The sequence below is a fragment of the Stenella coeruleoalba genome (genome assembly GCF_951394435.1).
Source record: "Stenella coeruleoalba genome assembly, chromosome: 12".
Taxonomy (NCBI): Eukaryota; Metazoa; Chordata; class Mammalia; order Artiodactyla; family Delphinidae; genus Stenella; species Stenella coeruleoalba.
Window position 1 is genome coordinate 58,190,238 of NC_137158.1, and position 27,191 is coordinate 58,217,428.

Sequence of the window (27,191 nt, forward strand, 5' to 3'; positions counted from 1 at the left end):
TTAAAAATCATCCAGATCTGGATAGATAAGATTATCTTTGAACAAACAGTATGCTAAAATCTGGTCTCCACATTATCATTGAAATTAAGCCAAATCCTGCAAGTAATGAAAGGGAAGTTTTGGTTAACTACTAATAATGAATAATTCATTGGTGAGATTATGAATAAGAACAATCGTCATGACTAAAATAATGTTCCTGAAACTGACATAGCATTTGAAATAGAGGAGTTTATAGATTCAGCTAAAGTAGAGTAGGTATATATTCTGTGCTGGTAAATTATTGAAATTCAAAGCTTCCTTCGGGAATAGGTGCATGGTTCTCTCAAATTAATAGTAAGGAGCTCTTAAAACTCAGAAATTCAAAGGCAGGGAGTCAAAGCACAGGCCAAGGAATTTACAATTTTCAATTCTTTTAGCTCCTGAGACCTGCCATTTGTTTGTGTTGTTATTTTAAAATACTCTTTATAAGGTATTTTCCCCCTCTAATTATAAAAGGAAAACATGCTTACTTATGTGGAAAATATTTTTGAGTATCGAAAAGATTTTGAAAACAAGAATTCCACCTACCTGAGCTATTTGGTTTTATAAAAATGCCTTTAGCTCTGATTTCATTGGCCCAGTGATTCTTGTTTGTTTTAAAATATTAGTCAGGCCTTACAGGGCTTCCATAAATCTGTTGCTCCTTGCATGGTAGTAACTGTATAACTCCCATGAAAGATAAAAGTCCCTGAAGTAAGAGCCCTTAGTGAATCAGGCCTGACAGGACCACTTCCTCATACAAAGACGCACATCCAATGTGAGACCACAAGATAGAATTTCCAAGATGTTTAGCCACTATTCTCTTATTTTTAAATTGTTAACTCAAAAAAACATCAAAGGCGGCTACCTCAGATATCATTTGGCAACTGTCGCCTGAGGAATCCAAACTTGATTATTGAAACTGAAATTGTTACCCAACTATTTTAGCAAATTCTATTAGCTATTTCATTATGCCAAAGTTGACTCGCCTTGTCATCAGGGTTGCATTTGATATGTGACTTAGTTGGCTAGGCCTCAATAAATTTTGTGGTATTGTAAATAAAACCCAAAAGAGAGAAGTTCTTGTTTTCATAGAGAAAAGATGATTTCCACTTGGGTTCATAAAGCATCTCTTTAGTATCATTTTTCTGATTTATTAAAAATCAACATCTTGGGAAGCCTTATGCAAAATAAAACATCTACGTTCACAAGTGTTTTCTGTACACACTAAACAATATTGGAGAATTATGGATATGCAAGGTAAGTGGAGAATTAAACTCGAGTGAAGGCTGCTAGTAAGTAATATAAATAATACTGGTACTAAAAACAGATAACTCAACTTTAGGAAAAGAATGCGGTAAAGTGCTGCATTTCCATTACTAAGCATGACAATAATTAGATAAAACCTACTGCCAAGTTTACTGAAAAGAGGAAATCTAAAAATATTTTGTGGTCAGTGTCTGCCTTAATCTAAAGAAAAAGCTTTAGAAAAGCCTACTTTCACTTGTTTAATTTTCTTACTACATATGTGATTGATGAATTCAGTTGTTCAACTGGTGGACAGAAAAGAATTAATGAGATAAAATAGTTTCCCTTCTTCTTGTACTACTATAAAGACAGTAATACTATTCATGTAGAAAGAGAACCAAAAGAATATGTCGCAAATATATATCCAGTGTTTTATTCCCTACAATTTTAGAATGATAAAACCCTTGAGTAGTCTTCTGGCCCAATTATCTGACCCACATAAAAATATTTTTATGCCCCCAGTTTATATATAAATATATATTTATATTATATATATATAATATATATATAATATATTATATATAAATATATATTTATATTATATATATAATAAATATATAATATATTATATATAAATATATATTTATATTATATATATAATAAATATATAATATATTATATATAAATATATATTTATATTATATAAGTATCATATATATATATATATATAACACATGGATCTCATATATATATATATATATAATATATATACACCTAAAGCAGCCCATCAATGTGATGTCAAAGGGGATTCCAACATAACTGCAACAGAAAAAAAAAAAAGGTCTTGTTCATTTTCAAAATATATATTATTGTTTTACTCACAAAGAAATACTTAAGTTTGGTCAAATCATATCTCCATAACAAAGAGAAATCTTACCCATATTCGTGAAATCAAGTAGCTCCAAAGTTGTACCTAAGTCATTGTCTAGAAAGGTCATTTGTTAAGTCAGGTATTTGAAACTCCTCTCCTAGGAATGAGGTCATGAATTGTCAGGTTCTCAGATCAGCTCACAAAGTCGACTTGAAGTAATATGCAGCAGGAATAATCCTAACACCGCCCTGAATCCTCAGTGCCTGGCTCTCTTTGGAGCTCTCAGCGACTTCACTCTGATATCAGATCTATTGAGCAATATTTGTTAAGCGTTTTCTATGTGCCAGGTGTTAGACAATCAACTTGTAACTTTTCTGGATCCAGAAAACCTACTGCCTATCTTGACTTTGAAGACTGAGCCATAGTAGGCTCCCAAACTGTTTTGCAAATATCCCATGGCTGTCTTCCAGGAATACTTAAGCCCCAAAGTAAAACAGAGAATTTGAGATGGGGTTAAATGGTTCTCCAAGCTACTAAAAGTGTTTGCATCTGAGGAAATTGATGCTAGGAGATTGATACACCAGCATTTTCTAATAGCATTGATGTTGAGACGTGGCAATTCATTTGAAAACCGTGTGTTCTTAAGTTGGAGACTCATTATACCCATCAATAGATCAAGGCACTGAAAATATGAGTGATATTTAAGTAGTTAATAAGTAATAACTTTGAATTATAACTTGTGCTTGATTACCACCTATAGTTTGACTAGTATTTTTTTTAATAATGGAATTCAGTAAGAGGGAAAAAGTTACAATAGAAGGGTAAATTTTGAATAAATGGATGAAGGAATGGATGAAACTACCTGTTAGTCAGTAATTTTTACAGGCTAGACACCGTGTCAGACACTTTCTCACTCTCACTGAAACTTCACTAGGTATGCCTCAGTTTGTAGAGGAGGTAACTAATGGAAGGGATGCTGTGCCTTGCCTTAGACTACACACCTGATAAAAAGTTAGGACTGCAATTTGAATCCATCTTATTCTGACTTCAAAGATCACAAGTAGAAACAAAAACGCTTTAGTCTTAGAACCTGATATTCTTGTTAAAATAGTTGTTGGGAAGTTTGCAAGCCTGTAAATACACGTTTCCTCAGGTCCCACGTCCCAGCCTTTGGCCAATTTCTGCTCAAGAAAGGATCTGGAGGGAAAGTATTCTAAAAGAGGCAAACCCTGTACAACTGATGATGAGTTGAATGAGAAAGGAGAATAGTAAACTGCTACATTTCAGTACACTTTTGAGTTGGAAGATGTAGCTAATTAAAACCTCTCTGAGGAAATGGTAGAAGAACTTGGTGGGGGAGAAGGAGTGAGGGGAGTAGGTGAAGAACTTTCATCTTTCGTTTTTATTATTTAGCCATCAGAGGACACTATGCATACAACAAACTTCTACTCTTATGAATCGATTTAGGTACAACATCCAGATTGAGTACATTTTGTTTCCTTTATTTTATTTTGCTTACCAGTTGAAGTGATGGCAACATGAAGAATAGTTACTGAAATACCATAATCCCAAACCCATTCTTCTACCACCAGAACAAAAAGCAATCCGCAAAGTAGGTGACCTCTGATGAGATTAAAAGAAGTGCAACAAAAGGAGAATAGAATTATTTGGGATTAGAGCAACTAATAATTCTGAATACAATTAATAACAGAACCACTACAACCTATTCTGCGAAAATATTTTCGTAAGAAATTTTTAATGTTCCATCTCTTAACACTCCTCATATTTGAATAAGAACTTTTAAAATATTCCATCTCTGAATAATTGTTGAACTTATAGAAAAATAACAGTACATAATTTCTGTTTTATATTCTTTATACTTAGCATTTTAGAAGGTAAAAGTTACAACGTAATCAATGCACACCGATCTGTAACTAGATTGCAAATCTCATTTGAAGATATATTAAAAACTAATGAAAAATTCAGCTCTGGGTTTTCAGAAAAAAATGTTAAAGAGTTTATTGAACAATAACGTTTCTTTGGTACCAGTTATTGCCTAACTTGGAAATGAGTTCCTTTGTGTCTTTGTAATAAAGTAGTATGTTCAGATAGTCATCTGGGAAACACAACGGATAACCATGGATGAAAGAACGTCTCATAAATGACTCATGTGAATGGAGGTACCCTTCTAAATCTACCAGTTGTTTCAGAGTGCTGTCCCTGAACATGTATAAAGAGTTAGTTATTTACAGGTCAGTGCCACAGATCTCTAAGAGCCTTGAACACGTGAAGAGTCATGTACTTTGATATGGATCTCTAAGACTATGGTGGTTCCAAAGATGAGATCCATCAAACTTTAAAATGACAAATATATGCGATATCCCACCAAGGTCCCTTTACAATGATATCACTTTCCATAAAAATTACCTTTCTTTCCTTTTAAAACACAGCAAATGATTGGTATGTTCATATAATTTAGGAATTGATCAGTCTAGGCAGGCAAACTCCATATTTTTCAAAGCAAAAAGTAAAACAGTCACATTATGTTTTATTGTGCATAAGTAATTTATTAATGGCATGCCAGCAATTGCCTAGTGGGTGAGTAAGACATGAAGCAAGTAAGCAAGTCTCAGGTGCCAGCCTTTTAAGAGACCTCACACTTATTCCTCTTCAATTCTATTTAATTCAACTCAACAGGTTTCAAAAGTTGAATGGAGAACTCATACTAGCTCCTTTTCTACCGTAAGGCAATACAATTTCAGTATGTCCACCCTCTAAAATCAAGGCTGTGGAAGGAATTATACGGCAGTATCATATCGACACCAGCTCTTCCCCTCACATTTCCACTCCTGCTTCCACCAGTGGTTCACAGAGCTTCCATGTTATTATAGGGAAATAGAGATGCCTCTTTTACCAGTATTTACAGATTTTATTGGTTAACTTGCAGCTGCTTAGAGATAGCGAACAAGTCTTGAACAATCTGTATTTGCATATATTGATAGAGAAGCATTATGCTTTGTCTATGATATGAGAGACAGCATGATTTAAAGGACGTAGTCCAAAATTTGAAGTCAGGATACCAGTGTTCTAGTCTCACCTTACAGCTTAAGAGTGATATGACCTTGAGCAGGATTTTAACCTTTGGGTTAGTCTGATTCTTCCTCTATAAATTGGGAAATGGAGTACTATCTCATCTACCTCAAAAAATTGTTGAGAGGATTTTATTTTAAGATGAAAGCAGTTTTTAATCTATTCTCTGTAATGCACGGGAAAGATATTAGTAGTCAAATGTCTTAACTGGACTCATACTTTCCAGTGTCCTTGCTAAGCCTGATCTCCTGGGTAACAAAATTGTTGAAACAGACAAGAGCCCTGACCCTCAATACATGCCCAAGGCTTTGAGATTACTCTTACATTTTATCTCCAAGATTAAACAAGTCTGGATTCTCAAAGTAATAACTTTGAAGAGTTATGGCACTTATCTCTTCAAGCCCAAAACTAAAGATCTAATAGGCTAAGGGTTTATTGATATCTTTGTACAAATGTTAGTTGTTTTGAGAGAGGAAAGAACGACATAAACTGCGCCAGGCATCCTGAGGATCTTCACTAATCTCCGCTATGTCAAAACACAGCTTTCTCCAATAAGCCTGTGTCATTGTCCTATCTTTCATTGACTGACTCAAAGGCAAGAGTTAAATAACAGTTGGATTTTAAATCTGTCCCCCTACCCCAAACACACACACAACCCATACTTAACTCTTTCCTGTGACTATTTCTTTATCATTTGTGAATAGGCTTGAAAGAAAAAAGTTAATTCAGTCTTCAATAGGGAAATGCATGAAGAGAAATTTAAGATAGTATGTTAGAACTCTTGTATCTCATTAGAATGAAAGTTTCTTGTCCTAACATACTCTTCCTCTATCCCAAATTGAATCAATACTGGCACAAAACAAGGTTACCCATTTGAGGAGGCTGTTCTGAAGCTTTTTATTTAAATTCAGTAGTTTTAGCTGTCACATTTGGCTTCAGGCAATTTTTGTATATTTGTTTGTTTGTTTGTTTTTGCGGTACAAGTCACATTTGGCTTCAGGCAATTTTTGTATATTTGTTTGTTTGTTTGTTTTTGCGGTACGCGGGCCTCTCACTGTTGTGGCCTCTCCCGTTGCGGAGCTCAGGCTCCGGACGCGCAGGCTCAGCGGCCATGGCTCACGGGCCCAGCCGCTCTGCGGCATGTGGGATCTTCCCGGACTGGGGCACGAACCCGTGTTCCCTGCATCGGCAGGCGGACTCCCAACCACTGCGCCAGCAGGGAAGCCCAATTTTTGTATATTTGTATATTTGTTCCAAAAAATGATGCCCAGTGCTTTTCTAAAGAATTGCACGGTTTGAAGAATCCACAATTCATTTTTAAAAAGGTGGGAAGAAATTTAACGTAATGTTAAGAATAATTATTTCTTCAACAAAAATGGTAAATTTAAAAGAGGTTAATTTTTTCCTAGTATATTCTTTCTTATTTTTCCTTTGCAACAAGTTTTATACTATTTTGGGGAAGGAAAAAAAATCAAACGAAGCAGAAATATACAAAGCAGAAAATGAAAGTCCTCTGTCATTCCAGCTGGGAGATAACAGTTTGTTGCATAATTCTCCAGATTTCTTACCACTGACATGATGTGTTTTACTCTACTCTACAAAAATGAATAATTACACTATACAAACTGTCTTGTAGTCTTCATTTTCCATTTCATATCTCACAAATATCTTTCTACATCAGTATATTAAGCCATTCTTCCTCCTTTCCTTTGAAAAATACTTAATGCACCAAAAATTTACCCATAATATCACCAAATAAAAATTCATATAGTAAAACTATCCACTTGTTTCATCCTGTCCCATCTTTTAGGAATAGTCACTTAAAACATCTTGATGGCACATTTCCACATGTTTGGAGTCAGATATAGGACACAGATGGCTGAGAAGAAGGCCTGATATTTTTAAAATTTTTATAAAACAAAAACTATTTTGATTTTTGGAGGCATTTAGTTCACTAACTAACAAAGATGGAAAACTAAAACCAATTACCTTTATAATTTGTGTTGAGCCATGAGGGATTTGTTTTGAAGTCAGACGGTGCCAGGACATCCAACACATACACCCTGAAGATGTTACAAATGAACATAGTTTACTCTGGAGGAGGCAGTCCATAACTTTGCACGTCAAGGTTTTGCACGTAGAGTCTTCCCACACAAGGGTAAGTCATCAGCTTTAATCACTTTGTGGCACATTTGAAAACTGGCCGACCTGAATGGCAGCCAAATGACCTCTTTATCCACATTGTCTTCTTTGTCCAATTAAGTCTACTTTGTTCTCCAAGTGGACTTCATTGTATTTGAGGTCTCAGCTGTAATCTTGGAGGGACCTTCTATCAAATGTGGGAGGTAAAAAACTAATACTGTGATGAGGGCATAGACTGGGAAGCAACAGGACCCGGGTTCTAATCCTGACAGTGCTGTTAACTATGAACTTGGGCAGTTTGCTTAACCTCTCTGGGCTTCAGTTTCTTATCTATAACTTGAAGCAATTGATCTCTGAGATCCCTTCCTGTTCTAAAATCTGAGTCTACACAGACATAGAAAACAAATTTATAGTTACCAAAGGGGAAAGTGTGGGGGAGGGATAAGTTAGGAGCTTGGGATTAGCAGATACACACACTATATATAAAATAAACAACAAGGACCTACTACTGTATAGCACAGGGAACTATATTCAATATCTTGTAATAACCTATATTGGAAAAGTATTTGAAAAAAATAGATACATCTGAATCACTTTGCGGTACACAAGAAGCTAACGCAACATTGTGAATCAACTTTATATACTTCAATAAAAAAATAAATAAAACGATTTAAGAATAGAGGAAAATGAAAATTAAATCTGAATCTGTAAACTACATATCTCATACCTTGCCTGAGTTTGTAGTTGCGTGCAGCTGGTCAGTCAGCTGCCTCCTGGAGCTTTAAGGCCCGATTACTTCAAATTTCTCACCTCTGATTCCCATTAACTACAAACCCTTGAAATCCCATGTTCAGAGAACCCTGAATATTCTCAGCTCCTCCCTGCTCCGGGTACTGTCTTCGCCATCTCCAGTCCCAGGCAATAGCTGAAACTGTGGGTGAAAACCAGACTCCTCAGTGGGTTTGCCTGCAAGCAAGCTTCATAACATTATTCCCATTGCGAAAGTCAGTATCATCATTTCCGGGCCCTAATTTGCACATTGAAATTGAAAGGCCCCAATTCCCTGCTTACACAATAAAATTCAATTGTATAAACAATCGACTTCTAGGCAACTCTTTGAAGCTACACATAATGTATTTCAAGGAAATCAACATATTGGCAAGCTAAATTTGTAAAATAAAATTCAACCATAGCAAGACAAGAAAAATTACCTGTAAACATGCCTCACACTTACATAAAAGTATCTTTAGAAATACATGTATTACTTTGTCCTCATGATAACCCTCTTTTGGATTATTACCTCCATTTGACAAATGAAGATAACTGAAGTAAGAGAAGCTCTCTGGCTTAGTCACGATAATCCAGGAAATTAGTGAGAACGTGGGCCGGAATGCAGATCTCTTGACTCGCAGTCCAAAGCTATTTCCAATATATATCAGAACATATTTAAATTGGATGTAGATTATCTCTAAATTCCCTTCTGGTTCAAACGTCCTCTGATTCAACATCAGCCCAGGGAGTAATAGCTTCACTTTCTTTCTATGATCATCCTCCAGAGGTAAGAGGAACAATCCTGCCTGGTTCTACTCACTCCATTTCATGATTGTTACTTTTACCATTTTCAAAGGTGACACATTTGCTTATTTTACTTTAAAAAAAATTAAGAAAATATACCATTAAAAAATTTTGCATCATTTATTCTATAAAGACATGTTGAGTATTCAGTATGAACTCCTTTCATATTGTATCTGAACTTTTGAATTGCTTGAAGGCGATGTGCTACTTACTTGAGCATCACCCAGTACCTGCCCAGAGCCACGTAGTACACAGTGTAGAAGAGGATGACACATATGAGAAGGTTCTGCGAAACAACCTGAAGAGAACACAGGGGTGAGCTCCAATAGCCTGGGCTTTTTCACATGGTTGTTGGTAATGAGTCTGACAAACAAAAGACGATGAATGACTGCTAGATAGCGTTGGCTAGGCTTGCTTTGCTTGGAGACCCACGGGGTGGGAAGAACTTCAAAGTACACAATGAAAGTATTGCTGATGGGAGAGGCTGGCATAGTACTTATTTGTAGCAAGGATTAATGCAGTACATAAACCCACACCACCTGCTCTCCATCTACCACAACCAAGTTCCTAAGTGCCAATACTTATATTTTTACTTGACCAAATGATTCCAAATCTCAGCTGCCATGATAGTAAAAATATGAGAACGGCTAGGAAATTTTGAAAAGTATAAACATAAAATTACACAGCAACAGTTAAACTCCTGTGCAAGAATTTACAGAGTAATTGGCTAGAACACAATAGATGGTCCTGAAATGGATCTTACCACATATGAGACTTAAGAAGGAGACCTCGCAGATGAATGGGGAACAGAGGAATTATTCAACAAATAGTGTTGTGAAAATTGTTTAACTTCTAGATAGAAAATCTCATTAGATTCCAGTCTTGCACGAGACACCAAAATAAACCTCAAATGAATTTAAGGCTTAAATGCCAAGAAACAGAACAGGAGAAAATATCTGCAACATATATCACAGGCAAAGGACTGATATCTATTCAATACAATATATAAACACATACGAACATAAAAGAGACAGAAAAACCAATGAAAAAAGTGACAAAGTATATAAACAGGCAGTTCATGCGAATAAACATTTTAAAAGCCAATGAGCAATTGAAAATGTGCTGGACCTCACTATTAATCTTTTAAAATACAGTCTTGTGAATATAATAAATATGTTAGCATTTCACATCGGAATTTTTCAGTTTATTCTTTTTCCTTTTGAATCTTTTAAAAAGTCATCTTGTTTAGTCAACACTTTACAATTATTCATTTTCTCTGAATAACCAATTCACCAACTTTACCAAGTCTTCTAATTGGCCGGGGTACAGATGGAGCCCTCCACTACAGGCCAGAAGAGAAGAAAGTTAGCACAGAGTACACCGCAACCAACTGGCTGAATGGACTAAATTTACAGCTTTACCAAGAACTCACTTCTTCCAACTATAAAAATGGGTTGTCTCTTAGGACTAAGAGGGCCATAAGAAACCCAGACTCCAGGGTTCTGAGACCTTCAGAACCCCACTCCCACTCTCCCCATCCCCGCGTCATTCTTAGCCCCTCCTACCCTTTGCTCAGCAAGTCCCTTCTCTCTCTGCCCATCATTCTCATCCTCCCTTTGCTCTTCAGTATTTCCCACTCCTTGTCCCTATTCCTTCCTCCCTCATGATCCTTAGTCTCCTCTTATCCTCATTCTTTCCTTTTAAAATTTATTTTACTATTATTTTTCTTGAAATATATTTGACATTTAACCGTGTGTACATTTAAGGTGTATACGTGTTGATTTGATACATTTACATACTGTAATGTGATTGCCATTGTAGTGATAATTAGCACCTCTATCATGTTAGATAATTATCAGTTCTGTGTGTGTAGCTGGAATAATTAATATCTGGTCTCTTTTCAAGTATGACAATTATAATACAATATGATTCTATATTCACTATCCTGCGCATTAGATCTCTAGGACTTATTTACTATTAGCTGTAAATGTGTACCCTTAAACAACACCCCATTTATTTTTTAAGACCTGTATAGCCTTGTGGTTTCATGATAGCTGACACAACGCTTTTTAAGGGAAGAAGTAAAAGAATGAGTGTAAAGGAGACCTTCTTCCCACAGCTCTCTGTCTTTCATGAGAGGATAAAAAATCTTTCCTAGAAGCCCCCATCAGATGTTCCATGATGTCTCAGTGACCTCCACTTCGTCACGTGCTCACTTCCTGAACTACCACAGGCAAAGGGAAAAGCAGTTTACCATGATAGGCTTCGAACATGGGAACTTTGCTCTCAGAGAGAGGCACCTACTGCCTTAATACAATAAAAATTAGTTCTTTTAGCAAAGAAGAAAGAAGAGAGGGGGCTGCTGTGGGGTGGGCAACTAACAGTGTCCTCCAGGCAGAGGAATCAAAATGGAAATAACAAAAAGCCCTCACTTGTAGAGAAGATGATTTAGAGGTCAAGAGAAAATATGAAAGCTTTACCTGAGTTGAAAGTCCAGATACTGTGCCCATATTTAAGTTGGATGAATTCCTGCCCAATTATTGAGGTGAGAATCTGCTGAAGGAATATGGTATTATGACAGGGAGCAACCTTGGGGCTTTTGCAGCCTTATAATTTGCTGGAGGGTCACACGTCTTTGGTTTGCTTACTCTTTATTCTGTACATTAACATCAATGTGTTTTTCTTTTAATTTGGGCATTTAATAGCCTCTAGTTGAAATATTTCTAGATGATTGCTTACTGCATTTCCATGCAAAATAAGATAAATAATACATAATCTCTATACTAATATATGGTCAAACAAACATGAAACTATTCTTATTTCTATGTTAATACTGAAATTTAAATAACATTTTAATTTTTAAATATACTCACTTGCTATAGAATTTTGCTTTCATAATCCAAGCAGAGGATTGTGCTACATACTTTGAAAACCCACAAATACTAAATCTGTGTAAGATATTTGGAACTATTTTTTTTAATGAAATCATAATTTGTGGGAGAATGTATTTATTGACAAATTCAACATATAGATATACCTACTTTTCCCAACAAATTTATAAAAGACTACATATAAATAGAATGATATAATAATGCATTTTAAAATTATTTTGAAAGGAATATTTTGAAAAACAAGGCACTCTTTTTGTAAATAATTATTTTTTCTGCCTGAATAATAAATCTAGATTTTCAAATCATAATTTTCCTATAAGCAAATTCAATTGCCTCTGGTTACTTCTGCCTATAATCTGTATTCTGCACAGCCTACAAAAGTAACTTTCTAAAAGGCAATCAGACCATGACATTCCCCTGCTGGCTATCCTTCGATGGCTTCACCCTGTCATCAGGATTCATTCATCCATTTTTTCATTTGACAAATAGTCACTGGACTGGGTGGCAATGTAAGATGAATTGGATGTGGTCTTAGGCATACATACCCAGTGTAGCAGTGTTTTTCAAATATATAAATATCAGACTCACCTTGAGGGCCTGTTAAAACAGATTTCTGGGCCCTAGCCCCAGAGTTTCTGAGTCAGTAGTTCTGGGGTGGGCTCCAGGAATTTGCATTTCTAACAACTTCCCAGGGGATGCTAGCACTGCTGCTTCTAAGATGAAGCTTTGAGGACCATTGATCTAGAGGCAAGAATGGTGAACAGCTAAAACACTGAGAGAAAAGTTGGGGGTGAGGAGTGTACAGAGTACTGTGGAAACCCCAGGGAGAGACTAGTATGTGTGGAGGCAGGGTGGCAAGGAATACTTCTCCAGGAGAAAATGTTCAGCAGTAACGTTCATTGAGGGCTTGCTATGTACCTGGCACCATCTATGCATTCTCATGAAATCCTCATAAAAATTCTGAAAGGCAAGTCTATTCATTTAGTTCAAGTCTATTATTATTTTTTTTTTAGAGAGAAGAATCATGAGGCTCAGAGAGGTCTAGTTACTTTTTCAAAGTTTGTCAGTAAATTGCAGAGCTGGGATTCAAAGCCTGCTCTCTAACTCTTCACAATTATGCTGGGATGACGGTGAGGGGTTTTGCTTGAGGCAGGAGAAGTACCTGCAAAGAGGTGGTGGTGGGGAGGGTAGGGAGAGAGTTTAAAGAGTTGGGGTCAGATCATGAAGGGAATTTTATGCTGTGATGAGGAACTTCCAATGTCTCTGAAGGCCAAGGAGAGACTGTGAAAGATTTAAGAAGGAGCAGTATAGACTGGAGAGGGGCCATTAAGCACTGAAAGAAATAACTTTGTGACATGATAGAGGTGTTAGCTAATGCTCCGGTGGTAATCATATTGCAGTATATAAATATATCAAATCAACTTGTTGTGCCCCTTAAACCAACACAGTGTTGTATGCCAATTATATCTCGATTAAAAATGCAAAACATAAAATAAAGTAAATGGGTTTGTAATACTCTAAGCCAGTGGTGGAGATGGAGAAGAAGACAAATGTGCGAGCTAGTGAGGAAACAGAATCAACAAGGTGTGGAGGTTAAGGGAGAGGGGCAGTCGATCTAGCCCCATTCTGTCCAACAGATTTCTATAAATAAATCATACCTATTCCATAAATAAATAGATATTTATAATGCAAGCCACATGTATGTCATTTAAATTTTTCTATTAGCCACTTTCATAAAAGTAAAAAAAAAAGGATGGAACTAATCTTAATAACATTTTATTTAACCCAATATATCCAACATATAATTTCAACATATTTTAAATATTAAAAGTTATTATTATTTGTTTGTTCACAGTACATCTTAGAATCCCGGAGTGGATTTTACTTACAACACATCTCAACTTGAACTAGTCACTTTTCAAGTGCTCCATAGCGATGTGTAGCCAGTCGGTACTGTATTAGACAATGTGGCTCTAACCATTGCCTTTCCTTCCAGCCTTATCCCCTCAACCCTGCCCCAAACACTTGAGAGTCTAACTACACTTACTATTTATTGTGGGATTATTATGTGCCAAGCACTGTACCCATATTTTCTCATTTTATCCACCCCTCCCCCTACCCCACCATTATGGATTTGGGTAACTATCATCTGTATTTCACAGATTTAGAAACTGAGGCAAAGAGAGGTTAAATTTATCCCAGCTCATGTAGCCTGTGTCAGGGCTCCAGTGCAGATTTGCTGGATATCAGAACTCTCTTCACCCTGGGCTGTCCTGCCTTCCACATGGTAGGCTTGAAATAAAAGCATGTTGAATAATCAATTCTAGTTCAACACTTTCTTTTTAAAATTATGGAAACTGAGACTTGGATAGGTTCAGTGAATGGCCCAAAGTCATACCATTATTTAGTGCCAGAGATGGGTTAGGAAAAAAATGGTATTGAATTACCAAAGGAAAGGCACTTAATAGTGCTGCCCAAATGACTGAACACATAACTTCATTCTGGTACAAATATTATTAGCGCACTTTAGGAAAATCCAATATATAAGAACCAGAATTTGTGGCAGTCTCAATATATAGCTAGTGCCAAAATTTTTATTTATTCTTTTTTTCTTTTGCGGTACACGGGCCTCTCACTGTTGTGGCCTCTCCCGTTGCGGAGCACAGGCTCCGAACGCGCAGGCTCAGCAGCCATGGCTCACGGGCCCAGCCGCTCCACGGCATGTGGAATCTTCCTGGACCGGGGCACGAACCCGTGTCCCCTGCATCGGCAGGCGGACTCTCAACCACTGCACCACCAGGGAAGCCCTATTCTTTTAAAATATATATTTGGATCCTGAATCAAACTATTAAAAATATATTTATGTGACTTTTGGCTATTTGAAGTTGACTGGCTATTTGATGTTAAAGAATTCTGGTTAATATTTTAAGGTGTTATCATGGTATTGTGATTTTTTTGGGGGGTCCTTATTTTTAGAGGTATATACAGAAATACTTGCAGATGAAATAATATGATTTCCGAGTTAGCCTCAAAGTAAAAGATGGGAGAATAGGTGGGGGTGTAGATGTAACGAGATTGAATTTGGTTGATAATTGTGAAGCTAGGTGATGGATAAATGGAATTCATTCTATTTTTACATTTGCATTAATACACTTATTTGTTCATAATAATTTTGTAAAAAGTTCTCAATAAATTTATTTAACCAGTGAACATCTATACAGACTTTAAAAATATTATTTTATTAATAAAAAAACTGAGGAACATCCCTATTCCCTAGGGGATGGTGTAGGGGGTCACCCTTGTTTAATATCTATATGTGCCAAGAGCCGAGCTAGCGGCTTTGCAAACCTCGTTTCCTTTAATCCTCACAACACTGCCCAATAGGAAGTCTTATCCATAATTTATGGTAAGAAAAAAAATGCTGGCGCTTTGCCTTGTGTGCCCCTCTGGGGTCAAGGACACCACGGTTTCAGGGGGTTTATGAGTATGTACTCTGGACCATTGAGACGTGGGGAAGAGAGTCACTGGGCAGTTCCACAGACTCAGCAAAGTCCCAGGGACTGGAGGGCATGTCGTTCTGTTGGATTCTCCAAGGCAATCAATCAGGAGGCATTTAGCTAAACGTTGTATCTTCCTTTTGGTTGCATTCCTGCTACAGCAAACCTAATTCTTCGGTTTCACACACACACACACACACACACACACACACACACACTCATTTCTCAATATTGTCTTGTACCTTTGTGAAGGTCACTCTTAGGTACTGCTGTTTCCTTTGTGTTCACCTCCTCTTTGGCACTCTAGCCATACTTAAGTATCGATACTTTCTGTTCCTAGGGAAGTCCAATGATATCCCCTTGTCTAAAATTAACTCCTCCTCTCTTTGGAAAGCTAACTCCCACTCATCTTGTCAGGTCTCAGCTGAGACCTCAGTTCCTCCAAAAAGCTTTCCCTGGCTTATTATTCTCTGTTGGGTGCTCTCTAACACTCTTTTGTCCCTAACATAGCCCTCATTAGTGTGAATATGGGTAGCAATTGACTGTAACTGGAGATTTAGCAGAGGAAAGTTGTATTCATTTGAGGTTTCAGAATCCTGCCAGACCAGGACCAGTGTCTTTGTAAGGACTAGACTGGGACCAGGCAGAGTATGAGTATGTGCAGGTGGCTCCCTGAGGACATCAGTGGAGCCTGAGCGCTCTAACTGCATAACTCACTCAACTGTCTTGCCAGATCCTATACTGGTTTGACTGGGAATAATTCAAAAAAGAAAACCTACTCATTCCATCCTTCCGACTGATAGCCACCTTTCACTCTTCTCTTCATTTGTCTCTTAAATTTCTCTTATTGTCCATTTGATAACACTCTGATGGGATGTCTTCCACATGCTGTTTTATGGAATTTCTTCAAGGAATTGCTAAAAGATACGATACCTAATTGCTCTACGATATCCCATTTCATCTAGGAGGGATTGGGAGGGAAGGGATGTGTCCATTATGCTCACTAATGTATTTTTAGTGTTTGCCATGGTTCCTGGCACATAGTAGGTACTCAAGGAAATGAATTGAATGACTCATTATGGTCTTAGGGTTAATAGAAGCACGGCTGACTTTCAGTCTGCACACGAGTTGTTTAAGGAGTATCCATTATTATTAGTCAGAGCCCAGACCGCAAAGAACACCGCCTCGTATAACAGCAATCTTTGAGTACAACGAGATAGTAATCAATCAGCAGATGATTATCAAGTGCTGATATTGTGCCCAAAGCTGTTTCAGACATTCTGGCATTACAAAGGAAGTGAGGCAGATAAGATTATCATAAACAATTAGAACAAGCAAGTATATCCAACATTTATATGACCATTTAAAGTATACTTGTACTGTATAGATTAGCTCACCCTTCAAAATAAACACATGAGGTAGGATTATAATCTTATAGATAAAGAGGGGTTCAGAGAAATTAAGGATATTCACAAAGCTGGTCACTGGTAGAGTTGCAATTTTATACCAAGTTTATTAACTCTGAGGCAGAAATTAAACTTTATGGTTATGATTATAAGGGCAAAACTACCTCACAGAAGAGAGATAACCTAGGTTTCATAAAGATATAGACTGTAAGAATCATAATGGTCCACACTCTTCATATTTAATATCAGCCTACCTGTCCTTTAAGTGGTCCTCAAATTTTATTGTTCTTAAGAAATACAAAGTGTTTGCATGTGAAAAGTACAAATTCCTCATACCCCATACCTTATATATTCGGATTCTGTAGATAGTGGATAGGACCCAGGTGCTTGCATTTTAACAAATCTCTCAGATGTTCCCAATGCAAAGATCTACTGAGGACATAGGAACGAGCTCAGGTGATAAACAGAAACCTAGCTTTCTCCTGTAGTTTCCTCCTGCGGCAGAATTTCTTAATGGGAATTGGATGGACAGCTAAGAAAACTGGATTCCTGAGGTAAATGGACAAGATGGACATGAGACAAATTTCCAATGGAAGTAAAAAAATAAAATCTTTTACTTCACTAATAATAAAGAAACGCACACTAAAACAATGAGACGATACTGAGCTCCTACCAAGTCAGCCAAAATAGTTTTCTTTTTTGAAAAAGAATAACTTGTTCTGGTGAATAAAATCTTCACTGTTCTAGACTGCTGATGTGAGTGGAATTTAGTGCAAGTCTATTAGAAAGCAATATATCAATATGTATTTTCAAAATACATACTGTGATTCTGAACCCAAATATATATTTCTGGTAAGAAATAAAAAGTCTGAATGGTGTTTGTCTTTACATGGTAAAAGCATTTCTTCTTTTATTACTGTATTTTTAAAGTTTTAATGAAAGAACGTAAGAAACCTAGTCTCTAGCAGTTACAGATTGCTAGATTGTGGCAAATTACTCAGAGTGATATTTTATCTGTAAAATTAAGTGGTGGTGTTTTTAACCCTTTTGCACTCATTATCTTGTTGAAGAGCTAATGTAAACTATGGACTATGCAGAAAAATAGATATGCTCACGTATACACAAAAAAAATGTGTGCAAATTCAATGTTGTTAAGAACCTCAGAAGCCCACTGTGGATCCCAGATTAAGAATTCCTAATCTTGAAGGATAATTCTAACTCTAACTATACAGGCGTCATTTAAGTGCATTTAAAATTCTGTAGGGGAGATATCATCCCCATCCCCATTGAAGAAGTAAAGAAAGCATCAACCTACTCATCATATCAACAACTATGGCAGATGCTGCAAGCTATATAAATATTATTTGTAGGATAGTATTTTAAATTATATTTCAAATTTCAATATGTTCATTACGCTCTTTCTCTAGTTGTAGGTAACAGAAAGAGCATGCCCTCTTAATGGTTATAATTGAAAAACTTTCAGAATCAATTGAGAAAACTTTTAGTAGCTGCTCAACTATACTTTGCCACCATTCAGGACCTACAGCAACTCAGAAGATAAGCACACAGTGGCACTGGAGACCCAATACATGCTTAGGACTAAACTCTTCTGGTCTCTGTTTCTCTCTGTGTTTTTCCTTTTAACGCTTCTCTCAACTAATCAACTCCCTCTCATGGAAATACAAAAAGAGAGAGAGAGAGAGAGAGAGAGTCAGGGAGGGAGGGAGGGAGGGAGAGAGAGAGAGAAAATCTGACTAGATAAACCAATCACTATCTGATATATGGCAGCCTGGTTGGATTGAGCGTTATCAGCAGGTGCTGATGGACAGTGGGTAGTTGGCTGGGCTGTGGATGGGGTTGTCTTTGAGTCAAATGAACTTCTCTAAAGCAAACAGGCATGTCCAATTATAGAGTTCACGTCATACGAAGCATGGCAACCTATGTAAAAGGTACCCCACAAATGGGGACAGTATCTAGAATACTTCCCAGAAATAGGCAGAGTAACCAGCAGGCCTCTCATGTATTTGCTGCTGTTACACTATTAGTAAGAGAAACATCTGGAAAACAAGGTTCGATATAGACTTTTAAAAAACTATATGATAGTGTTGGTTACCAAGATTGAGGTAGTTCTGGCAGGTAGGGGAAGATGAAGTAAATTCTCTTGTTTTCATGTACTGGTTAGCAGTTTTCAGTCAATTCAGGCCTTCACAATTTCTTTCCTAGCTTCTAAAGTTCAAAAGGTTCAAAAATACTAAAGAGGCCCCAGCTGCCTCTTTGATTTTCTAAATTCTAGCGATTATTTAAATAATATACATTCATTAATTCAGTCCCCAAAGTATTTGGTAAAAATATAAACAAATCTGACTGTCAACCTAAGAGTCATTGTGGAAAATTTGGAAAACAATAACATGAAGCAAAACAACAACAACAAAAAAAAAACAACCCCATAATTCATGATTCAAACAAATCTAGGTTAAATTGCTATTCAACAACAAATTGCTATCAATTCCTTTGGTCAACATCTGTAGCTTACAGTGATTGGAAGTCGGTGGAGGCTTTAGGCCTCTCTCCCATATCCTCAATTCAGTGTCTAAAAACTATAAATCTGATAGGAAACGTGAATGTCTTAATGGTGTTTGTCTTTAGATGTGGAAATCATGGGTATTCCTTTCTCCCTTTTCTGTATTTCATAAATTTCTAATGAAAGAAAAAACCAGATTTCTGTATGTTACAATAATAGCAAGTCCTTCTTAAAACTGTGCCAAATATACTGGCATTTATTAGCAAACAAACAAAAGATATTTATGCAACCTGTTTTGAAAACTTGGGGAAGTTCCACTCTCTGTCTCTTTGACAAACACCTTGGGTTTGTCGGGTTTACTCTGAGGCAGTCACAGTGACATCTTGAAGCCAGAATACCTCCCCTGGCCAGATCAGTTGACAGATTCCTCCAGGAAGTAGGGGTACAATACAAGAACATGGAGCTCTAGATCCTGGTGCTTCCCTGATGGTATTTAGGTTACTGAACTTCCCAGATTCCATAACCTTGTTCAGGTAAGGATAGCGAGGTGTGCTCAATTTTGCATATTTTGACAACACTCATTTCACCAGTGGAAAAAAATAACTTGTTCTTATGTTCATTAACAAAGTCTTTGGGATAGGTTTTAATAGTAATTTTTGAACTGCCTGATAACCTCTTCAAGTGCAGATTCCTGATAGGGATATTTCATATGCTAAACAATAGATACTGGGACGTAGCACAACATTCATCTATGCACACAGATCTCAAACTATATTATACCAACGTATTTTGTGTTTCACAAAAATATATTTTCAAAATAAATCTTTTTTTATATAAATATTCATATTTTCCCCTTTAAATGGCTCAAAACTTAACTACAGCCTTTGCAAAAAAGATGACTAGGTCTAATATGAGAGGGTAAAGTGAAATTGAAACATTTATTTCTCAATGGTAAAAAGTAAAAATAAAATTTTCAAAGAATTTAAGTATTTTTTTCCCAAACTCTCAGATGAGCAAGGACATTTCCTATATAGTCACAAAACTATTATCATACACAAGAAATTTTACATGGATACAAAATATGATTCATATAGAGTCCACACTGAACTTTCTCCAATTGTCCTCAAAATCTGAAGAACCTAGAATCAATTAAATTTTCACATGTTACATTTGGTTGCCATAGCTCTTTAGTGTCATATTCTGAATTTGTCTGATAGTTTCCTCATGATTAGAGTCTCCGGGGAAGAATTCTACACAGGTAACATTGTGTATTTCCCAAGTGTCCCATGAGGAGATACATAATATCACTTTGTCTCATTATTAGTGGTGGTCTATTTGATCACTTGGTAAAGGTGATGTCTGCCAGATCTCCCTATTTTAATTGTACAGTTAATCTTTTGCAGTTGATAAGTAATCTGTACGGCCGCACTTGAGACTATGTGAATGCCCTGCTTCTTCAAAACTTTTTAACCCATTAGTTTTTCACATCCATTGATAGACCTTGTCTGAATCAATTATTTACACTGGTGTTGTAAATGGTGATTTTCTCATTTTATTTTTTCCTCTACATATTAGTACACACTCGTCTATAATTTCCCTTCTTACCCTTGAACTTATGTATTTACTATTCATCTATTTTTGGTAACATGTTCTTTTTTATATTTTCAGTATGTTAAAATGCATTAATACCATGATTTTTGTTGATGCTAAAACTGTCCCAAATTTGACCACTTTGAGCACTTATATCTCCAGTGTTCATTTTACGTATCCCCATCATTTTATTTGTACTTCTTTGCTTTCCCTCACAATCTGACATTCCAATGAGATACTGCCTTTTTCATTACTATATTTCCATGTGATTTTTCATCTGCCTGTGAGCTTTCTATTCTTTCCCATTACTTTCTCTTTCTATCTATTCAAGGATCAGTAATCACAGTTTTTTTTTTTTTTTTTTTTTTCGGTACGCGGGCCTCTCACTGTCTTGGCCTCTCCCGTTGCGGAGCACAGGCTCCGGACGCGCAGGTTCAGCGGCCATGGCTCACGGGCCTAGCCGCTCCGCGGCATGTGGGATCTTCCCGGACCGGGGCACGAACCCCTGTCCCCTGCATCGGCAGGCGGACTCTCAACCACTGCACCACCAAGGAAGCCTCAATATCACAGTTTTAATTACAGAAGCTTATAGTATGTTTTAATAAAGCCATCCCTCATTGTTCATTTTTTAGGGTTCTCATGGCTATTTTTATGTTTATTTTTCCATATAAACTTCAAAAATCTATTTGAATAGCTACATAAAGTAATCTTTTGTTTTTCTGATTACGATCATGTTAGATTTATTAATAAGGTGGGAATAAATGATAGCTTTATAATGTTTACTCATGCTATCCAAAAACAAGAAAAATCCCCAAAGTTATGCAAATTCTTTTATATTTTTCAAAAGTATTTTAATTTTTCCTCACATAGATTTTACACATTTTCTATTAAGTTATCCTTAAATGAATTCTCTTTTTGCTACTAATGTAAACTGAAGTTTTATCTTCTGTTACATCACCTAATCAGCTACTGTTTGTGTATAAAAAGGCTTATATTTGTTTTTAGTTTAATATTCTGTTACTTTTACTGAATTTCTAAAAATTATATTAGTGTTTTCAGTCTTGTATTTTTCCAAATATACTGCAATATCATCTGTAAATAGAGATAGTTTCACTTCTTCTATTCTAATTCTCGTGGCTCTATTGTTTGAGTCTGATTGTATTGCCTAGTGCCTCTACTACACTTTTATTTATTATTATTTATTTACTGATATAAAATTTTAATGAATACAAAAAAATAGTAATTACAGGACTATAGTCCTAATTAATACAGGTGAAAAAATTCTTAACAAAATATATAGCAAATTAAATCCAGAAAAAAGTAAAAATAATAAAATATGCATCACTGAATTTTGTTAGAGGAAAAAATGGCTGAGTGGACACTAGGGAAACAATCAGCTCTCACTCCCACAGTCTGTTTTCCTCTCTGCAGCCAGAGAGAGCCTATAAAGACCTGAGCTGGGCCACCTCCCTCCTCAGTAAAAACCTTCTATGGCTCCCACCACCTTCAGAAGGCCCAGCTCCTCAGGTGACATTCCACAGCTGATGCCCGCCCACCTGCTCTCTGGTCCCAAGAGACACAGTTAGACTTGGCGGTTTCAAGAACTTTCTCAGTTCAGTGTCACATCCAAGCATAGGCACATGCTAGTTCTTGTGCCTGGAAGCCCTTCCTTACCTCATCCTACTGTACGGTTCCAGAAATTAGAAGCGCTCCACACAATCCCTGGTCTCGATTAAGGAGGACCAAGGGCCAAGAATGACTCACTTCTCGGTACCCCAAACTCTAGGGCAGAGAGAGCGGAAGGCGAAAAGTCCTAGGACGACAGCAACCTCTACATCCGGGTCCGGAGGCTAGTAGAACGAGGCTCCCAGTGGCTGGCAGCCCGAAGCCCACCCACTCACCAGCTTCCAGCTCACTGTAGCCCGCCCACCCAGTGAACTGGGAGGGACCTGGGCGGGGCCTTCAAGCTTAGTGGATCCCCCATTCGTTTGGCCCTGGTCGGGGCGTGACCTCGGCTGACCTACGCTCCGAGCCTCTGTTTACCGCGTGTAAAAGGCACGCGCCGCCTTCAGGTCCCTGGAGGAAGGAGGGTCGGTACGGAGCCGGGAGAGCAGCAGGCGGGAGTCGCGGCTCCTACAAAGGCGCAGAGGTTGGTCCTATTCTCTTCCTCCTCCTTTCCTGCTGCACGCCTACGAGCCGCCTGGGAAGCAGCCCCACCCAGGTCTCGGGTGTCCACCGAAGCGGTTCACTGATTCCCCGCCCCTGCCATACACACACACACCAGCCACTTCTAATATATTTTTAAATAGTAGTGGAGTTAGTGGTTATCCATGACTTGTTTTTGGCCTTAATGTGAATGCCTCTAGTCTTCGCTAGTAAGTAACATACTGACTTTAGGACTGCATTTTGTGTGTGTGTGTGTGTGTGTGTGTGTGTGTGTGTGTATGTGTGTGTGTAGTTATAATCATATATTAACACTAAAGAAGAAATTGTTCAGCTCCTGTTCAACATTTTATTCAATGTTTTGATAATGAGGAATGGTTGTTAATTTTTGTCAAAGGCCACTTTAACATCTGTGAAGATGATCATAAGATTTTCCTCTTAGATTTTTGGAATAATATCACCTGGTCATGCTATTTAATTTTTATGATGAATTCTTGGATTCTATTTGCTCATATGTTATTTAGATTTTTATTTCCATACTCATAAGTGAGATTGATCTATAGTTTATTTTTTGTGCTATCTTTATAAGGTTTAGATGACAATATAATTCTTGTTTCATAAAAGTATCTTGTGGCTTTTCTTCTTTTTCTATACTCAGAAATAATTTAAGTAAGTTGAGAGTATACTATCTTTGCAGATTTAGGGGGATTCCCTTGTGAAAACTGGGCCTAGTCCTTTTATAATAACCTTCCCCATTTATTCTATGAAAACTGGAAGACGTTATGTGATTCTGCAAAGCAGAATGTTCCAACCAACTAACAGCTTTACAGAGCAAATGTCTTATGTATTCTTCAAGATCTCGCTCATATATCATATTCACACTCCACCCTTCACTCAAGGACAGAATCAATCCCTCCTTATTTATTTATTTATTTTTTAAATTTTATTTATTTATTATTTTTGCCTGCGTTGGGTCTTCGTTGCTGCGCGCGGGCTTTCTCCAGTTGTGGTGAGCAGGGGCTACTCTTCGTTGCGGTGCGTGGGCTTCTCATTGCTGTGGCTTCTCTTGTTGGGGAGCATGGGCTCTAGGTGTACAGGCTTCAGTAGCTGCAGCACAGGAGCTCAGTAGTTGTGGCTTGCGGGCTCTAGAGTGCAGGCTCAGTAGCTGTGGCGCATGGGCTTAGTTGCTCCATGGTATGTGGGATCTTCCTGGACCAGGGATCAAACCCGTGCCCCTGCACTGGCAGGTGGGTTCTTAACCATGGTGCCATCAGGGAAGTCCCCTCCTATTTCTTTTACATTCATAGCATTATGCATATGTCTTACAGATTTGATCACGTGTTGTAGCATACTTATTTATGGAGGTGACCATGTCTCTAGACTCTCAAAGACAGAGACACCAATTTATTCATGTTTGATCCTTCAGCCACAAAATATTGCTTAGCTCTTGGTAAGTGTTCAAGAAATATATTTTGAATAATAATGAAGAAAAGGAAAAAAAAACAATGAAAGCCCACTTTAAAATATAGGTAAAATCTCATAGGGGTTTTGTATTCAGAACACAAGATTCCTAGCATTAAGTACTATATGTGCTCAACAGGTAATAACTTGTCCCCACGTGAAAGCCTGCTGCTTGGTTCTTTGGACAATTCCTAGAGAAATCATGAGATTTCTCTCTTGCCTGTAGTATCAAAGCACAGTATCCAGCCTACTGATGGTAGTTCACTATGAAAATGTCTGTAGGGATGAAATTCTCCAATTGGGGTCAGCAACGATAAGGAAATGCAGGCCATGTGTTGTGCCTCTGAGACTTTTTACATGCAACATTTGTTTTAGAATTATAGTTTCACATTAGCTGAATATAGTTTTGAAATGTGTCTTCCACTGGAGTTCTGAAAAACAATGTGTTGTATCCTGAACAACAACTTAGCAGTTCTCATACCTGGGCTTTCTTCCCAGTTCCTGTGCTATTTCCCCAGACAACAAATTAATTAAATGGCCTTTGGCCATAACTCTTTCCCTTGAGTCAGCTTTTCTCTCATTTAAAGTGTAGAGATAGGAGGGATTTAATTAGCCCAATGCTTGGCACATTGCACGCACTCCATAAATGTCTGTTGAGATTTGGAATTCTCTTTAGATGAAGGTCAGTTTTGCTATTACTATTAATTTATGAGCATATCAGTAATTCCTGTGCTGATAATATTGACGGTGAACAAGGACTTAAGAAAAGTTAACTCATAATTTACAGGAATCTATCATGAGAATTTGGATTTTCAACAACTCTCCCATTTTGAACGTATTCACTATTGGTTTAATGTTCTAAGGCTGTGATTCTACGTATAAAGCTCTGGGATTCTAAAAGAGTGAAGAACTGCAGCAATTACCTGGATATTTCCACTGGAAAGAGAGAGAGAGAGAGAGAGAGAGAGAGAGAGAGAGAGTGTGTGTGTGTGTGTGTGTGTGTGTGTGTGTAAGCCCAGACTAAATATAGAGTCTTCATTCTTTATGTAAGCTACTTAAGGGAAAGGATATTGTCTTAATTTTTATCTCTACAGCAAAGTTATTATTGCTAGTTCAAATCCAAAACTATGCATAAATTATGAACAGTTTAAAATCCTCTTAAAAATAAGTTTTTAAAAAAGACTTTGCCTAACATATTGTTTTTACTGACGTAGAAGATTTTTCTTAGCTGTTGCCACACTTAACATTTCTTACTGACGATCTATGTTATGATGATGGCAGTAAGCAGAAAAAGCTTAAGGAAATACACACAGCGCTGATATTTTACTGAAATGAGTGTAGCACTAATTCATAATCATAATTCAATTTTTAAGTAAAAATCAGACTTTCCAGAGTGTCATTCCCTTAAGGCTGAATGTTTATAGGCCCAAAGCCTATGTGAATTTACACAGCTGTTTTGAGGCTTTGCATATTTCCTTGCTTTAGGTGCTTTGATTTTTTTTTTAAAGGGGCATTTTTATACTGAAATAAAACACAACTGTTAACACCAGCCTCAAGGGAAAAAGAAACTAACAAACCTACAGCTTAAAATGTTTCAATATTTTGCCTTTAAAATCTTGTATCCTTTAGAAGTTGGAAAAGTAAAAGCCACCCCCTGCCAAAAAAAGACTGAGGACAAACTGTCATGATTTCAGAAAATGATAGCAGAAGTGCAAGTGTTAATACTAGAAAGTTTGCCTGTGAGTAAAATGGTACCTCCGTAACAGCCCCTATTTAAATGTTTTTGAATCTTTCCTTGGGCACGGGTGCCTCTATATTGCCACCATTACCACACAATGCGAGCAGTACTGCAGAATGTTTTCTGCATGGTACCCAGCCAAAAGGGAAACAAGTTGCCTACAGACAGAGAGGCCATTTATAGAACATATTTGCTCATACCAGTGCTAGGCAGTAACTCAAAGGCAATGCAAAGAAGTCATTTCTCTTTACCTTGCTGGGTGCCACTCTGACCTGGAGAGCCATGTACACATTCTATGTCAAAGAGGTGGTGAAAGCCACACTCCTTATATCGACATCTGGAAGAAGAGACAGTTGTCACGGTGAGCTTTGCAATTACTCCTGAAGACTGTGAGACTCAGTAGTTCAGGATGATTGGATTACACAAAAAATGAGACACACGCCATCTGTGAACCACGCATAAGCTACTGAGTGCCAAAATGAACATCTTTATTAGGTGACTGAGTTCTCATACCATTTGTAGTTTGGTCAAGTTTGAAAGGGGAGTTGATTGTTTTTAGACAGGGCTGCAAATAGGTAGGGACTTGAAATTCTCCCTGGCTGTGAGAGTAATTACTGTCTCATACTTAAATTAGAGACATGGCTTTTCACTTAGGAAGTCCTGAGGTTGACTCCAGAGGAGGCTGCTGCCATCCATGTTAAAGCATGACCTGTCCTCTCTGTTTCATTTGCAAAGATCAGAGACTGATGGAGAAAGACATCATTACTCCCTTTCACATCATGACAAAGCAGTATAAATATTCTCACTTTCTGTTGGGAGCGGAAGGATTTTTATGCTCCAAAATAATGGCTTTTTTTTTTTTTTTTTTTTGCGGTACGCGGGCCTCTCACTGTTGTGGCCTCTCCCATTGCGGAGCACAGGCTCCGGACGCGCAGGCCCAGCGGCCATGGCCCACGGGCCCAGCCACTCCGCGGCATGCG

General features: G+C 37.4%; 1 protein-coding gene and 1 long non-coding RNA gene across 3 annotated transcripts in view; one reads left to right on the top strand and one right to left on the bottom strand.

Moving 5' to 3' along the window:
* Positions 1 to 26,495, bottom strand: TMEM244 (transmembrane protein 244; the record flags this gene model as incomplete). Its single annotated transcript, XM_079939128.1, is given in 9 exon segments — positions 1 to 72; positions 74 to 96; positions 2,041 to 2,053; positions 2,057 to 2,085; positions 3,657 to 3,749; positions 3,752 to 3,778; positions 7,217 to 7,290; positions 9,157 to 9,242; positions 26,463 to 26,495. Coding segments are annotated over 9 exon segments (450 nt in total).
* LOC307195173 overlaps positions 22,883 to 27,191 on the top strand; it is a 34,565-nt gene continuing 30,256 nt past the window's right edge. For both annotated transcript variants that reach the window (XR_013830738.1, XR_013830739.1), the window contains exon 1: positions 22,883 to 22,998. This is a non-coding gene — a long non-coding RNA (uncharacterized lncRNA). The remainder of the gene's footprint in view (positions 22,999 to 27,191) is intronic.